General features: G+C 38.7%; 3 protein-coding genes across 4 annotated transcripts; 2 read left to right on the top strand and 1 right to left on the bottom strand.

The window, feature by feature from the left end:
- Nucleotides 1-37: 37 nt before the first annotated feature.
- Nucleotides 38-2,811, top strand: LOC129777662 (dnaJ homolog subfamily C member 17). The gene is made up of 2 exons (XM_055784065.1): nt 38-203; nt 262-2,811. The coding sequence occupies exons 1-2, from the start codon at nt 126-128 to the stop codon at nt 1,096-1,098; spliced, it is 915 nt and encodes a 304-aa protein (XP_055640040.1). The 5' UTR covers nt 38-125; the 3' UTR covers nt 1,099-2,811.
- LOC129777661 (conserved oligomeric Golgi complex subunit 2) lies at nt 1,108-6,438 on the bottom strand. The gene is made up of 3 exons (XM_055784064.1): nt 6,212-6,438; nt 4,414-6,155; nt 1,108-4,348 (listed from the first exon to the last, which is right to left on the bottom strand). The coding sequence occupies exons 1-3, from the start codon at nt 6,287-6,289 to the stop codon at nt 4,015-4,017; spliced, it is 2,154 nt and encodes a 717-aa protein (XP_055640039.1). The 5' UTR covers nt 6,290-6,438; the 3' UTR covers nt 1,108-4,014.
- A 3,354-nt stretch (nt 6,439-9,792) lies between these two features.
- Nucleotides 9,793-16,228, top strand: LOC129776212 (WD and tetratricopeptide repeats protein 1). Of its 2 annotated transcripts, XM_055781725.1 has the most exons (8): nt 9,793-9,930; nt 10,443-11,171; nt 14,305-14,544; nt 14,605-14,858; nt 14,921-15,209; nt 15,270-15,382; nt 15,443-15,752; nt 15,812-16,228. In XM_055781725.1, the coding sequence occupies exons 2-7, from the start codon at nt 10,470-10,472 to the stop codon at nt 15,735-15,737; spliced, it is 1,893 nt and encodes a 630-aa protein (XP_055637700.1). In that variant the 5' UTR covers nt 9,793-9,930; nt 10,443-10,469; the 3' UTR covers nt 15,738-15,752; nt 15,812-16,228. The 2 variants fall into 2 exon arrangements, with proteins under 2 accessions (XP_055637700.1, XP_055637699.1); XM_055781724.1 differs by having other exon boundaries at nt 14,921-15,382.
- Nucleotides 16,229-16,451: the final 223 nt, after the last annotated feature.

The following is a 16,451-nucleotide window of genomic DNA, read 5'->3' as shown; positions in this document are numbered from 1 at the left end:
GAATATGGTAAGCAATCTGTCAAATTTTCTGTTTACAAACAAACTCGATTCGAGAGCTGTGAGGAAACGTTTTGATTGAACTTTTTCAGTATTAACGTTTATAAATTTGGTTGTTAAAAAGCAAAATGCTGGATGTGAAGAAATTCAGCGAATCAGATCTTTACGGTCTGCTGGGTGTTGAAATAAGTGCGACCGAAGCGGAGGTAGATCCCTTGAGCTATAGAGTTTCGGCAAAACTTACATTTCCCATTTGTTTTCTAGATTCGAAAAGGTTACCGCAAAAAGGCTCTGCAATGCCATCCGGACAAGAATCCCGATAACCCAAAAGCGGCGGAGCTTTTCCAGGAACTCTCCAAGGCACTAGAGATTCTAATCGACGCATCCGCACGAAGTGCATACGATAGGCTGTTAAACGCGAAGAAAGCCGCCCAGTTGAGGACACAGCAGCTGGACAGTAAACGACAGAAGCTCAAAAATGATCTGGAAGAAAGGGAACGTAGGGCGAAAGAGGAAGCTGGTGGGCCGAGAGCATCATACAAAGTGAACAAAACACCAGAGGAATTGTTCCAAGAGGAGTTCGAACGGCTACGGGAAGAAGGTTCAAAATTGATCGAGGAAGAGCAAGAACTCATGCGCCAACAGTTGCGTGAGGAGAAACAAATGCATTCGAGGGCTGAATCGGGCTGGGATGCTTCGAAGCATAGGATAAAAATCAAATGGCCTGCGGGAAAGGATGATCCTTTCAACGGTGGCTACTCGCAGGAGGCGTTGAATAAGTTTCTCTCAAAATATGGTGAAATTAATGTTTTGGTGATGAGCCCGAAAAAGAATGGAAGCGCACTGGTAGAGTTTAAAACGCAGGAAGCGGCCGAAATGGCGGTTAGTTATGAAAAGGGGCGGTTGGATAATCCCTGTTGTTTAGAGTGGATAGGAGATGCACCGAAGAACAAAAATAGCCGAACGGGAGGTTCCAATACCATCACTGATAGGGATTACGAAAGTTTAGTGCTAAGACAGCTTCGTCAAGCGGAAGAACGGAGACGTCTGATAGAACAAATGATGAGAGAAGATGCTGAAGAAGAGTCGTTCGGAAAGTAATAACATTGATTTTAACGATTATGTGCATTTTTTATCACTTTATGTTATATATGTTTTCTGTGTGGTAGATTTTTTGTTCACAATAATTTAAAACAATGCGATTATGCGAAATATTTTAATTGCATAATGAAGGTTTCGCGCCGTTCGAGAAAATCGGACAATTTTGATTGGTACCGTCTTCCGGGGGCATATTGATCAAACGTACTACTTAAAACAAAGCGAAATTCTTGGAGGTGTTATGTAATTGAATTTTAAACTCATTTTCTTTGAAATGTTCAATAAATATCTGGCGTTTGTGTCAGATGTAAACAACCAGCTGATCATCAAACAAAGCATCAATGAAGAAACACGGTAGAGAAAATTTAGGCAAAGGGGATTTTGTATGTCATATCCTAAAAGTATAAATGGGTACTTTAAGGTGAAGGTGGAAGGAAGCCACATATGGCTGCCAAAATGGCGCTCTCCCTCATCCCTCGCCCGAAAATCAATACTTTTGCGAGATAGTGTGGAGAAAATAATCGTTTTCGCACACTTCCCATCAAATAATATCAACCAAACTCTAATCGATTACTCACGAGATATTAAATTTTCATCTGCCGTCGCACTGTATAGTGAAAAACGTCGGAAAACTCGAGCTAGTACTCTGAAAGTTAAATTTTCATTCTCCAATTTTCCGCAATTATTATTTATTTAGTTATTTTTTGCAACAGAGTTATTTTTTCGACACTGATGCCTCATCGAAACATCTATAAAAACCACTCAATAAAATGTTAATCCTGAGTCACAGCGTTTCATGTCATGAAAATCAATAAAATAAAATTGTGTTGATAATAAGTTTTAGCAACTTTAACATTGGTTAAGAAAATTATATTGCAGAGCTCGGAACACTGCCACGGATGCTTTCAAAAATAGTTACATTCAATCAAAATGCCTCGGCCAATGAAGAGAAGGGTTAAGGCTCTCCAACTTGAATATGTGAAAACAATACGATCAACGAAGGAAAACATTAAGGAATTATCAACATCTAGTTACTGTGCGGAAGAACTTGTTAATATCAAAAGTACCCCAATTCGGATGTTTTATAAATTTGCTCATGTTACGCTTGCGTATATTCAGAATTTTACTTCATACGAAAATACACCTTCTATATATATATTTACATTTGCAATTGTTCATACATTTAACTTCAGTATTGAATTGTAATTTTTTTCAAATGAATTCTAAGACTCATGTCAGTGAAGCGCCACACAGTCTGATAAGTGATTTGATCTATTTACGTACAAAAACCCACCTTCACCTTAAAAATTACAGAAGTAATTTTTTGTTTTCTAAAAAATAAATCAACGATACTAAAAATGGCAAAATTGTTCACTAATAACCTACTTGACGTAGTATTGATTGGAATATAAAAATGTTTGAAAAACTTATAATATTGAAATACTTTGATTTCAAATTGGGGTGGATTTTTTTTTCGCTCATCAGTGCAGACGCGATAAGTTGCATTTGAAAGAAACCTTTGAAGTTTAATCAGAATCGGTCCACGGATTTCAGAAATATGTCCGGAACAAGTCTCAGCGCTATAAATTCCAGAACCCAGAAATACACAGAACCCACCATTTAGGGGATCAAACTTGCTCATTCATGATTATTTGACATATTTTTGACTTACCCGGATGGTCTCCTAATGACCTGCAGATCAAAATTAGATCGAGATATGAGAAATGCACGACTATACTCTTAGGTAGACTAAATCTCGTTTTTGTATCTTCAAACCCTACAGATGGCGCCACTAAAAAATGAACAAGATTCATTTCGAGAGGTTCATCTGTCACTAGCTTATGTGTGAAGTTTCATGACATTTCGTTTATTTGTTCACAAACTACAGTTGTTTAAGTGTCACTACCTGAGCACTTGTATAGAAAAGGTAAAAAAAGAATATAGTTTTTTTAATCAAACGTTGTTTTTTGATGGAAAAAACTGTTGAACAATCAATGCAGTAGTTGACGAAATGTTATGTGGACCGTACAAGCCGTACAAGCACTACAGATGTATCTCGCTGTGGAAGGCCAAAAAAGGCTACGAATCCAGAAATCGTAAAACAAGTACATCGACTCGTTTCAAACGATCGTAAAGTGAAGTTACGCGAGTTAGCTGGGTTACGCGTAGGGATTTCAAAAGAACGAGTGGGATACATTTTGCACGACATTCGGACATGAGAAAGCCATCGGTGCGATGGGTGCCGCGTTTGCTGACCGTCGACCAAAAACTGCGGCGCGTTGATGATGCAACAGCCGATTTGGCGTTGTTGAAGCATCATCGAGTGGACTTTCAACGTTTTGTAACAATGGATGAAACGTGGATCCATTACCACACTCCCGTGTCCAATAGGCAGTCTGCAAGGTGACACTGAGGCATATTTCGAAGACTTAGACGTTTCGTACTACAGAAAGGGAATCGAAATGTTGGAAACTCGCTATAACAAGTGTATTGCGAAAGAAACTATGTTGAGGCTTTGTCCAAAAAACGATTGTTTCCATTAAAAATCCCGAGACTGTTCAAACAATGTAGTATCATTTAAATGAACGTATTTCTGTTTATTTGTGCATATCCCACTAGACAATCATGAAAAAATAGATTGATCAATTTCACCCCAAAGTTGTTTTAAAATTTTCCGCTAAAAATTTTCCAAACTAACGCTAAGCAAATTTGACAACAAAAATTTTCAAACGTTTTGTGACCTTGGACCCGGAACTGGGTTTAAAAATAATTGGTTATAAATTGAACAGAAAATTTCGAAAATATTCACACTTTTCTGAAAATCGTGATCAATTTGCCCTCGGTTTACTGTACCAATCAAACAATTTTTAAAAAGTCTACTTTGTTTAGAACGAAAAAAAAGTCAACTCCAATTATTCCTCACACCTGCTCCGGCGTTTGCTGGTTGTTTCCTATTTTAATTTTGGTCGCTTTCTCCGTCAGAAGCACTAATTCGTGAAGCTTTTCTATCTCACCTCGCGCCAAGCCAAGGCGCTCGATTTCCTGCACATAGTAGATAACATCTACCTGTATCTGCAGTCGGATCTTGTCGTCGTCGGACATTGATGTGCGATCGGTCGATATGCTGCCACTGTTCGGGAATGTGGCCGTCGTAATTGGGTTTGCATTCCGATCCCGGAGGTTCTTCAGTCGGCGTAAAGATTCTTCAGTTTTTTGGACCGAAATTAAGACCTCGTCCACTGCTTGGTAGTAGCTAAAATCGAAAAAAAAACCGGGTAGTGAAAAGTTTATATTTTTATTTGGGGTCAAAAATCTCACTGCAATGTAAGACTCCGGTAGACGTTCCCAAGGAACTCCTTCAGCTGTTCGTCACCCACCATTGCACTGTAACGCTCCTGGAAATTTCGGCTCGGCTGTATTAACTGCTCCATGTACGGACAGCATTTGCTGGGCACCTCACGATTTGTTTTGCGATACAATCGGGGAATATCGCTGACCTGTTTGATGTGCGGAATGCTTATCTGCACCAACTCTTGTACGATCAACGTTTGGAGTCGATTGAGCTTGGCACTTAATGCCGATCGATTATCGAAAAACAATTCGTCCAGTTTTTGCGCCGTCAAGGCGAGCACCGGCGGAGCTTTCTGAATGATGAGAGTTATTATGTTGGGTATCTTCTTCGATAGATTTGTAACGTCGGAGAAGAGAGTAGCCAACAATTTAAGCCTAAGCAAAGGTTCCGGTGAATCTGTTTGTAGCGGAGGGTTGAACGTGATGGCGGTATCAATCCACGTCGTTGCGCGGGATAGCAGTTGGAGAGTAAACTTAACAAACCGATGAAACAACTGGGGAAGATATATGCCCTCCTGCCAACAGTTGGAAATACACGTGAGAGCAATCGAAAACGTGATCAAATTAAATTGGCTAGCACCGATCTGCTGCGATGTAAATCTGATGGCATCAATTTCCCGACTACACGCTTTTTCCAAGTTTGAACCTATTTCCTGGAATCGAATTTGAAAATAGACCGGCAGATTCCATCGCACCTGGAAACTCTTATACTGCGGATGTGCTTTAAAGTATGCGATTTCTGCCGAATCTTCAATTATTTGCTCAATGCGTTCCAGGAATTCAAGAGTACACTTATACTTCTGGTAGAATGATTCCGGATTGCCAGGGGCAAAAATCGAGGACATATTGGTTTCCATTCGTCGTTCTACCTCCGTCCAGAAACTGTTTATAATAAAGTTAAACCCTTTAACTTTTCCGTTTTTCTTCGTCAATGTCAGCAAACTTTTCATATTGAGCGAAATGAAGTCCAGGATCTGATTGTAGATACCGGTTAATCCTTGGGGTGAATTCTGAAGACTACTTTCAGACACCACTCGATTCATGTAGGGAGACACAATTTCATGCTTGAAGACCTCTTCAGCCGTGCGGGTTTCATCCAACGTGCAGTAAATCCGAAGACATCGCTCCATTCCGTCTATATTTTTTTGTTCCAACGTTTTCAGAAAATATTCTTTCATTTGCATCAGAAGGTTATTTTTCATACTCTCGGAGCGTCGCATTTGTTCTTCATTTAAAAACTCTCCACAAAATTTGATGTTGAACTGCAGCTGAATCGACTCGAGAGCTGCCCTCTCAAGAAGAATTGGATTGATGTCATGTTCCCTTCCGTCCATCGGACTCAACAAATTATCCAATTTCACTAGTGCTTGCTGAACTTTCCCCAAACTCTGCAGACTTTTCTTGTATGTTCTGAGGGCTTTCTTTTGATCCAGACAATCGGAAATGCTTTTCATCGTTCCCTGCAGCGCTTCCCTCATCGTCAGGACTTCTTCTCTCAGTTTCTCTAGTGGAGCTCCTATCCCACTGATCTGTTGGTCCAGCCCGATCAGGTTAGCTGACAAATCCACGAAATCAGCGTAATCTTGGTTGATAAGCTCGATCATAGCCGATCGGAGTACTTTCAGATAAATACCCAAATCGTCCCTTATTATTTCCAAACTGCCAGCATTGCGGTTCTCGTGAAGGAATTCATCCACTGAAAATGTTTTCTGAAAAACGTATATTCTTCGAAATTACTATGAATTTCTCAGCGGATTGGTCTCACCTTCATGAATTCGTTTTTATCGAAACACAAATCGGCAGGGCCGGCCGGCAGGCTGAACAGATCCCGAGTGTTGGCCATACTGTTACCGGTGACGCAACACTGAATTCCTCAAACACTCGGATCGAATGGAAAACAGGATCGCTTGATTTTACAAATAAATACACATTTTATTCGCTCTCGCGAAACATTCTGATACCATTTTTCTGTGTTGACAACTTGACACATCACCCGTCATCACAATCATCGATATTTTGAATGTTTTCAATGACTGCAGAAATTTTAAAGAACAAGGTGAATAGAAGTGTGCTACCAGGTGAGCCGATACGTCAACATCATGCAGCCATCTGGAAAATTTGTTGCGTCTTGTTTTTATATGAGAGTATGGTGACAGTGCATCGAAGTACTCGCTAGAATGACATTGAACGATAACGGACAAAAAGAAACAAACTATTTTGTTCGCTTGAAGCAGATGAATTCAAACGAACCGAGAAGGAAGCAATATACGCCTAATACGTTTTAACATGGTTTGTAAACTCTATTCGAAACGCCTCTTAGGGTGCTCATACACTGTTTGACCGAAGCCAAATATTTGACTCTTTTTGACAGATGAAATTTGATCAACGTGTACTGATCAAATATATTCGACACAAAACACGATAAGTAAATATTCAGTTACTGGATGCCTAAAATATTTTTTCGATCTGTTCTTCGAACCTGTCGATACATGGTTAAGTTACCTTAAATATTTTAGTCTAATTTTTATTCATGTTCGTAAACATAATGTTGATAATTGTAGAGTGGCAAATAAAACAATGTTTATACAAATTGCGAACCAGACTTTATCCGTCAAAAAGTGTCAAATATATGATCTATGGACAATAACGCTCCAATCATGTCTAGTTAAAATGAAGGACTTCAGGTTTTGTTGAAAAAGCAAAACAAAAAAGCCGTATTCAAGGGTTTGTAGACCACTTTTCGAACATAGGAGGACAACACGCTTTTGATGAGAACTGATGAAGCTGTTTACTCGTTTCGCAGTTTCAACTCATAGCTCCTGAGCCACACAAGTGTGATTGTAAAATGATTGTCGCTCATTCAAACTCGTTTTCCGTTTTTCTCACAAAATTGAACTCGAGGCAGAAACTAATAAGTCATAACTTTTGTCGTGTTTCAACTCAGAAAGTGCGTGAATTTTGCTCATCACAAATGTCGAACAATGTTTATCAATCGCTACTGATAATTTCTCCTATGATATGCGAGTGCGAATTGAGAATGTAGATATTCCATTATACGAGGGCAGTCCGATATGTACTTAGCCTACAAAAAAACAGAAATTTTGGAAAAGTGGCGATTTATTTCTCAACATAGTCTCCTTTTAGGTCGATACACTTGACCCAGCGATGCTCCAACTTCTTTAATCCATCTGAAAAACACGTTTTCTCGAGGTCTGCAAAGTAGGCCTCCGTGGCGGGGATGATCTCCTCATTCGACTCAAAAGTCGCACGGGGCCAAATCTGGAGAATATGGTGGATGGGGCAGCAGTTCGTAGTGCAGTTCGATCAATTTGGACGTTGAGACGGCGGAATTTCCATTTTTTTCAATTATTCTAAAATCCGTGGACACGCCCGCTTCCACATACTGTCAAAACAAAACTACGAGTTCCATTCGGCTGAAATTTTAACAGTAGCCCTTTATGAGAATGTACACGATAAGCAGTCTCTCTTGCGAAATTGACACCATCGGGCGAACAACAACATATTATTGATAAAACTTGCGAAAACATTTCCTCGAATTTAATCAAAAACATCGGATCGCATGCTGTTAGGTATGTAAAAGAGAGTAAATTGGAGCACTAAGAAGTTGTGAAGTGTACGAATATGATCCTCAATGATACGTTGGGTCCTCATGGTAACGTTCAAATAATTTATTTTTTTCGGTAAGATTTGTCTGTGTTGCTCTGTAAAGAATTTCAAAACTATTTTTGGTTTTTTTTCATGTCTGGATTACTCGGGTCCTATTTGGAGAATGGAAGCAAAGGTGTTGTGCATCAATCAATGTTTCAATGTCGAAGCAATTGTTCATGGGCGCTGTCAACAAGGCATACTATATGTATGGTAGAAGACTCGATGGTGGTTTCCAATTCTTTGTAGCAAACGCTGGTTGTATATGCTGTTAGTTTTAAGCTAACAATTTATTTATTTTAGTTTAAGTTGTAATAAAAATTCAATTCACTTACAATTTTGGTAAACCGATAGTAATTTAAGTTGTGAGTCATCGTATTCAACGTTGTAGTATTTAAGTTCTAGAATTAGGTTAAGATATTATTAATTCCCTATTTATAGGATATATTTAAGCAAATTGACTTATTGACAATTAATTGACAATTGACAAATTAAATTTAGAAAAATATTGAAACGATTGAGGATACACGTTGTCTAATGGATTTCTTTTGATTTGTTTTTGTTTTGCTATAAACCAATGGCAATTGTTACCAAAGACCGCCATGAATGTTGCGAAGTTGAGAACAATGGTTCCTTACGCGTTACGTATGCACAGCGCTGTTGTAACAGGGGGTCCGTCGTAACACTAGCCACTCTTCAGCCATCTTGTGCCCAAGCTCGCTCGTGATCAGTCTGTCTCTTTCACGCTTCAAGCAAATAATTCCCCTTCTCCTTTTTCCGTACTGTTTTCATATACCGTTCCCCTAACCAACTTAGTGACGAAATGGCCTCACCTGGCTGGATTCAAGACGGGTCTATGGTACTAGGTGAGGCCGTTTCATCACTAAGTTGGTTAGAGGAGCGGTATATGAAAACAGTACGGAAGAAAGCAGAAGGGGAATTATTTGCTTGCAGCGTGAAAGAGACAGACTGATCACGAGCTAGCTTGGGCACAAGAGTATTGTGTTTGGTTTATAAACACAACACAGTAGACTTCCAAGATGGCTGAAGAGTGGTTTTATCTAGTTGGCCCACCTTAGGGTATACTTCTAGGCACCTTGGCTGGATTATCAACGTTGAAGTTTGTTCGACAGAGGGCAACGTGCATGGACGGTTATCCAGGTACACTATTTAGGTCCTTACTTTAGTATTGTTAAATTAGGAAGCAAAATGAGTAGATTTGTCTGATTTTTTAATGGAAATTACTAATCAACATTTTTTCGATAAATTCACACGTTTTTCTAAATTAAAATTCGGTAAGTGGTACATAATTTTAGATAAAATTCATAACGTTGTTATAAATTATCCAAACTTTATGATCCGTTAGAATTTATTTCAAAAATGACGGGTCTTCGTTCCATTTATAAAGCGTTGCGCAGGTAGAGATGCGATTTATTAAAAAGGTTTCGGTCAAACTATGTGGAGCCCACAAATCGTAGTAATTTACTAGCCTTCATCAGTTCCCTATGATGCTAGTATTATCGTGGTAAAATCAAATGGTTTGGTACTTCAGCGAGTTTAGAAAATGTAAACTGAAAAACGGATTTAAATTAACTTAAATAACCAAATTGTTACAAATTCAGAATGAAACAACGTGATTCACTTTCATCTGTGTAGATAATTTTATGCAGTATGCAGAAATAATGGCACACCTCTGATCTGTGTACGTTGGTCAGAGTGCACTGGTTGTAGAAGTTGTTTTTCTTTCAGATTACTGTTTCGAAAGGATCGAATATATTTCATTAGTATAAATTTTTGTTCGAATTAACATCAATTCAGGTAATTTTTGTATTCACTCCTCAAACACAATGTTGTATGAAACGTGGTTATTGTGTTTATGTTTAACAGCAAATTGTTGCTGCACCGATATCTCGGATGCACAAAATTTTGTTTTTTTCTAATCTAATGTTTTCCTGATGATAGGCGGAATGTAGCAGCACAGATGATTTTGTACGACACAGGAGTGTCGAATTTATTGATTTCTGTTTGTGAGTTTTGGTGCTCTGATATTTTATATACAAAGTCTTCTAACAAGATTCTAATGTTTCGGATAGCTGATTGGTTGAATTCTGAGTGAAATAATGTATTTCAATTTACCGGATGAAACTTCAAACTTGTCCGATTTGATTGTTTCGCTAATTTAAAGCGGAAGTTAACGAATAAGAGCTTACGGATTACGGATTTTCATATAGATCAAACAGTTGTTTTTTACTTCCAATGCACAGTATACAGTTGCCTGGAAACTGACCGAACGATGAATTGTTACATTTAAACACTTTATTCATTTTCAGAGAAAAGGCGGTCTCTTTCCGCCATTCATGATGAAGCGGAAGTACTATTATCCTAGCGTAACAAACGTCGCACAAATTCTACTGGATCGTAACTACAGTGACATCGAGCAGATTGTGCGAAATCGACTGAAAACTGCACCGCAATTTATTGACCAGATTGAGCTTGAAGCTGAACTGAAGGGACACAATGGCTGCGTTAACTGTCTTGAATGGGGCGACAATGGTCGAATTCTTGCATCGGCTTCCGATGACTACCACGTTATGCTGTGGGATCCATTCGGTCATAAGCAGCTGTACGATTTGGTTACACCACACGATGGTAACATTTTTTCCGTGAAGTTTCTTCCGAAGCGGAACAATTCCGTTCTGGCGACGGGCGCCGGAGACTGTAAAACGTATGTGTTCGACATCCATCGCGGAAACGACTCACCGATACGAAAGTGTATATGTCACAAGCAACGTATCAAACGATTGGCTACACACCCGAAGCACATGCATCTGTATTGGTCTTCGGCGGAGGACGGGAAGGTTCTACAGCATGACATGCGAGCCTCGCACTCGTGCCGATCCAACGATGCCAACGTGCTGATCGATCTCAGGAATCATATCAATGAAATGCCGGAAATCAAGTGCATAGCTATCAATCCACAGAGACCCGAGATGATGGCCATTGGCGCTAACGATTGCTATGCGCGGTTGTACGATCGGCGGATGCTCTCATTGATGAAGGTAAGCTGTGATTATGAGATTTTGAGAAAATTGTTATTACCTTTTTATTTCCAAAAAATAATTATAACCATGTTTCATCGGTTATTTCATTTTAAAGATTGTTAGTTTACTGAAATCAGTATGAATAGCTTATTAATCTCGTCCACATAAGCAATTTATGTTGTCAATTAGGGGTATTCAAATGCACGCTCGTTAATATACAGAAAAGACCATGTTTGTGGGAATGAATAAGTGCGTTATCTATTTTCCTATTACTATTTTCCATAATTATCGATTTACTTTAGTGTCGTTTTATTTAGTGCTCTATCTGCAATTGATTTTGCAATCACTCGACCTTGTATTTCAGAGTAACGGGTTAGACGATATATGTGTCTCAGTCAGAAGTTTAGTCGAATTTTTGTTTGAGTCGATGGAATTTCGAGAAACATATTCAATTTATGCAGATTCATCTTCTTTGTAATACGACGTCCGTTCAGAAAGTATCACGAACTTTGAATTTCCGCAGGTTACCTACAATCGGTTTTGTTTTTTTGTCATTATGTTGGTACTGATGTCTTTAATTTATGCCGACTGTTTCGCCACGACAAAATGTAAATTGTTTGCGACACTATTCGGCGAGAAGCGGTTAAAATGCGCGACAAAAGGATGACAACTTTGCGAGATAAAATGGTCGGTGTTAAGCCAGAAGGGACCAAGTCGCAAAATTGAAAATTCTGAGTTATTAAGTGCATTAGGTTAAGCATTTCGTAAACTACATCCCACATTTATCAGATCCGAAAAATCACGCGTACAGCAGGAATAACATATCGAAATTGTTTCGAATGCTCAACGAAAGCCCCTTAAAGCACCAAACTTCAAGCTCGTTTTTCTCGAAATCATTAAAATGTCGCATAGTCCGGTATGACTTAACACTGACCAAATGATAACGAGAGATGCGTTTAGTTCGACAGTATATTTTCAACTGTTCTTCTATACATTTCACAATTCGTTTTATGTCAACTGACCGGTGGCTATCGACACAATTGACTTATAGGATAATGGGAGAAAAGGGTACGTACAATTGGACCATGAACTATTGAATGCTGTTACAAAGCGATTTCGAGTTTAGCTATTCAGACATTTGTCCGTGTGTTTTATTACCCTTTTTGTTTTAGGGATTGAATCTTAGGGCTTTATATATTTGCAGGAAATTGATTTATGGCTTTTTTGTGCTATTGAGACTGCGGGTTAATGCTGTTTTGTTTATCTGAATATGAAGATTAAACATCGACAAATTCGGCAATTTTGAATGTCCATCATTGTGTCCAATGAATGGATGATTTGTTGGATATTGGAGAATCACACCATTGAGGGAGATGGTGGTTCCTTCGGCTGAAGGAGGCCTGGACGATAGCTCAGGAATCTGTATAATATGGCACTTCAGAAAGACTATTGGATGTGCCTTGTATAGAGAGTTTGAAAACACACTTTGGAAGAACTTCTATAACACGGTATTTGTTTTCGTGGTTTAACACGGTTAAAAGTTGAAATTAGAATGGAGAATATTACATTGCACAATGGTCCAGGAGATGCATTTAAGTTTAAATTAACATTTAGAGCTCGACAGTTATTGACCAAAATTGTCGATGAAATAGAAAATCTAACTTTCTTATCTATAGTAAACATAGTTCGACAATGTTGTAGCTCCAATTATTTGAGATATCTTTGTAGAACAAAGTTTTTCTCTATCTCTTGAAATAATCGATATAGCGCCTTTTTCTAAATTACGTTAGGGTGACCATGCAAAAAACTGTTTTTTTGCTCTAACTTTTATATTTCAAATTTTACATGCAAACTGTCTTGGAAAGACTTTTAGAGCTTACTAATACAAATATTTTTCGATGGAGAACTTGTCGATATCTCAACTTCATTCAAAGTTATTGATATTTCTTACCAAAAAACACGTTCTCCTCATTTGTTTGTCTATCTTTCTGAGGCAAACATAAAAAATGTTTGTTGACGGAATTTGAAAGAACAGATTTCACTCTTTATAATATGTGATTTTCAAGACTATGTTATTTTTTGAGTTTGAGTAAATAAAAATTTAAATCATGAGTTTTTGGATGAAAACCCATCAACTTTGAGCAGGATTAAGATATTGACATGTTTCGCATCGCAAAATGTTGGTATCGATGAGCTCTAAAAGTCGTACGAAGACCATTTTGATGTAGAATTTTAAATATAAAAGTTAGAGTAAAAAATCACGATTTTTTCATAGTTACCCTAATGCTACTCAGATAGAAAACGCTGAAAACAACTTTGCGCTGAAGCGCTGAAAACGACACTTTGAGAGGAGTTTCGAACCACCATAGAAACATTTCGTGCCCTCTGAAGCCTCTACATGCCAAATTTGGCTCCATTTGCTTGATTAGAACTTATTATTATAGTTATGCAGATATTTATGCTTCATTTATATCCTAACGTTGCCACGTTCATGATGTAGATGATGTCCTCATACTCGATTTTTAATTGGTAGAACATTCCCATCAGGTCACCAGAGACTGCTACTGAAAATTGTCGGAATTGGCATAAAACGCTTAGAAGCGGTGTTAATCGATCCGGTCCTTTCAGAAGTTGGGACTTGAACGAAATTTGACACACTTTAGCAGCTGCATCTCAAATTAATCGGATCTTGTCGGATTTTCTTTGACTGGTTACAACTCCTATAGGTAAATACCCGGCCCGATTTCGGGGTGTAAATGTTAGCTCCGTTAGAGAGGCTATATGCGCAAAAACTTTGTGCTCATAGTCAGCTATCTGGTTGCAAGATTGATCAGCTAATTGTGGATCCGCTGGAGATTTCCTACACAGATAACCTCCATATTGATTAATTGATCATCTGTATGTCAACATACCCATTTCCTGCGAAGTTATGTTTACCTATATTTACCTAAATGTTTTTGGTCCACTCAACTTGATAAACTTTACTTTAGAATACAACAATAAGTCGAAAGAGTAGCACTCATCTAGCCACAGGAGCTACGATACAAAAATTTGCCGTTATATAAAATTTAAAAAGTTCTTCAAATTTTAACTTGTCTATGTATTATAAAAATAACAAGCAAATTTTCCAATTATCAACAATTCTCAACAGCTCAACAACGACATTGAGCTGAAACTGAACGAGAACCACACGGACAACACTCCACGCGATGGCTGTGTGCAGTACTACTGTCCGGGCCATCTGAGTCGGAACGAGGAAACGGTGTATTCGATCTTTAACCAGAAAGCGATTACTTATCTCTCATTCAGTCCGGATGGTGGTGAACTGTTAGTGAACATGGGGTCAGAACAAATATATCTTTATGACCTGAATCACCCGAAGGAGCCTAAGGTAGGATATTACTGTATATGGAATGAGCATATTTAGCATTCAGTGTTGATTTTATTTTAGTTTCTCCAATTGCCGAAAATGATCGAACCCATCAATGGGACGAACGGAACCACTCATGTGAAAGGCGAGGAAAAAACTAAGCATAAGTTGCCTTCCGATGTGGAACAAATGAAAAAGGAAGGAAACTCTTTCCTGGAGAGAGAGAAATATCTGCAAGCTATTCAGCAGTATACTTTGGCCATACGGAAGGCACAAGAGAAAGATTGTTCAATACTATATCTCAATCGTGCAACGGCACTGATGAAAAGAAATTGGTATGTCTTCACTCCGCTGAGAGCATGTTATGCTTCTAAAAAAAACAATTTCTATAATACAGGTATGGTGACGTTTACGCCGCTGTTCGTGACTGTCATAGAGCATTACGACTCGATCCACACTATGTAAAAGCTCACTTCCGGTTGGCTAGAGCACTACTCAAGCTGGGTCAACTGCAGGACGCTTCGATTTGTTTAGCCGAGCTGATGAAACGGTTTCCTTCGTATGCGAAAAACCACGGAGTGCTCATGCTCGACAAGGATATTGAAGCTGCGATAGAGAAACAGAAGCAGCGGCAACGTGAACGGACCCAAGAGGCAGAAACTGATCAGTTTTCTGAAAATGAGTTGGTTAGTATCAATTTAGAAATTAATGCAATGTCTCAATTCTTCAATGTTTTCTCATACAAGGCTTGGCGAGCTGCTGCTTTGGATTACAAAGATCGTTTTGTTGGTCATTGCAATACGAAGACGGATATTAAGGAAGCAAATTATTTCGGTGATTCAAACTACATCGTGGCGGGGTATGTCGTTTTCAAAATGTGCGTGCAAATCACACAGCACTGTCAAAATGTTTATTCTAGATCCGACGATGGTAACTTCTTCATTTGGGAACGAGATAGTGGAATGATTGCATCCATCTACCATGCAGACGAATTGATTGTGAACTGCGTTCAACCTCATCCATACATCTGCATGCTAGCCACCAGCGGGATTGACCACGAGGTTCGACTCTGGTCACCTCAGTCAATCGAGAATACACCGATCAAGCATCGACTAGACGTTGTTGAGGGCACTGTAAATGAAAACCAAACCCGAATGTTGTCCGACCCGTTCGATTCGTTAGCCCCAGATCAAGCAATGTGTCGCACTAGTTAGCTTTCGGATCGATTGGTGAGTTGAATAGTTTCAATCTAGCAATGTAATTTTTTTCAATATTTTCTTATTTTCAGATTATCAACCTCTTTTATGTGATTAAAGATAGAATTAGTAAATTATTCGTTAGAATACGAATTTTATAACTCGCTGAGAGAACACCCATAATGCGAGGTGGCCGAAACAGACACAAAAACAAGACAGACGCAAATCAATTGCACCGTTGGAGAGACGAGTCCAGAATATTACACATTGTTTACACACCAATTATTGTTACTGAAATGATTAACATATGCGGTTTATAAAATAGCATAGAGGGGTTTAATGTAGTCCTGGCAAACAGCCAACATAATCGCATTATTGACGAATGGTCGCATTTTACGCTTTCCAGTAATAAACGCTGGAGTGAGTGATGGGTTCATTTACGTATACTTTGTTAAATTGATGTGAATGAAATGGAACCGTTCCTGTAATAATAAAAAGCCTACTGAAAATCAAAATAGCCGTGATTTATTTGAAGCTTCATCTCATTCTATTGAGGATGGAATTTCATGCGAACGGTATGGTCGGTATTCCAGCTTTTCCGATGTCTAACAGACGCCCCAGAGTGAGTCAACTTGTATGACTATGGGCTCGTGTGTTATGATCAAGGATGGATTAATCACAAACTGCACAGGACCACCATTTCTGAAAATGTTGAACAAAAGGACTTCTAAT

Source organism: Toxorhynchites rutilus, chromosome 3 (assembly GCF_029784135.1).
Source record: "Toxorhynchites rutilus septentrionalis strain SRP chromosome 3, ASM2978413v1, whole genome shotgun sequence".
In the NCBI taxonomy this organism is placed as follows: Eukaryota; Metazoa; Arthropoda; class Insecta; order Diptera; family Culicidae; genus Toxorhynchites; species Toxorhynchites rutilus.
The sequence above is the reverse complement of the archived record's forward strand: the minus strand, read 5'-3'. Positions and strand labels throughout refer to the sequence as shown.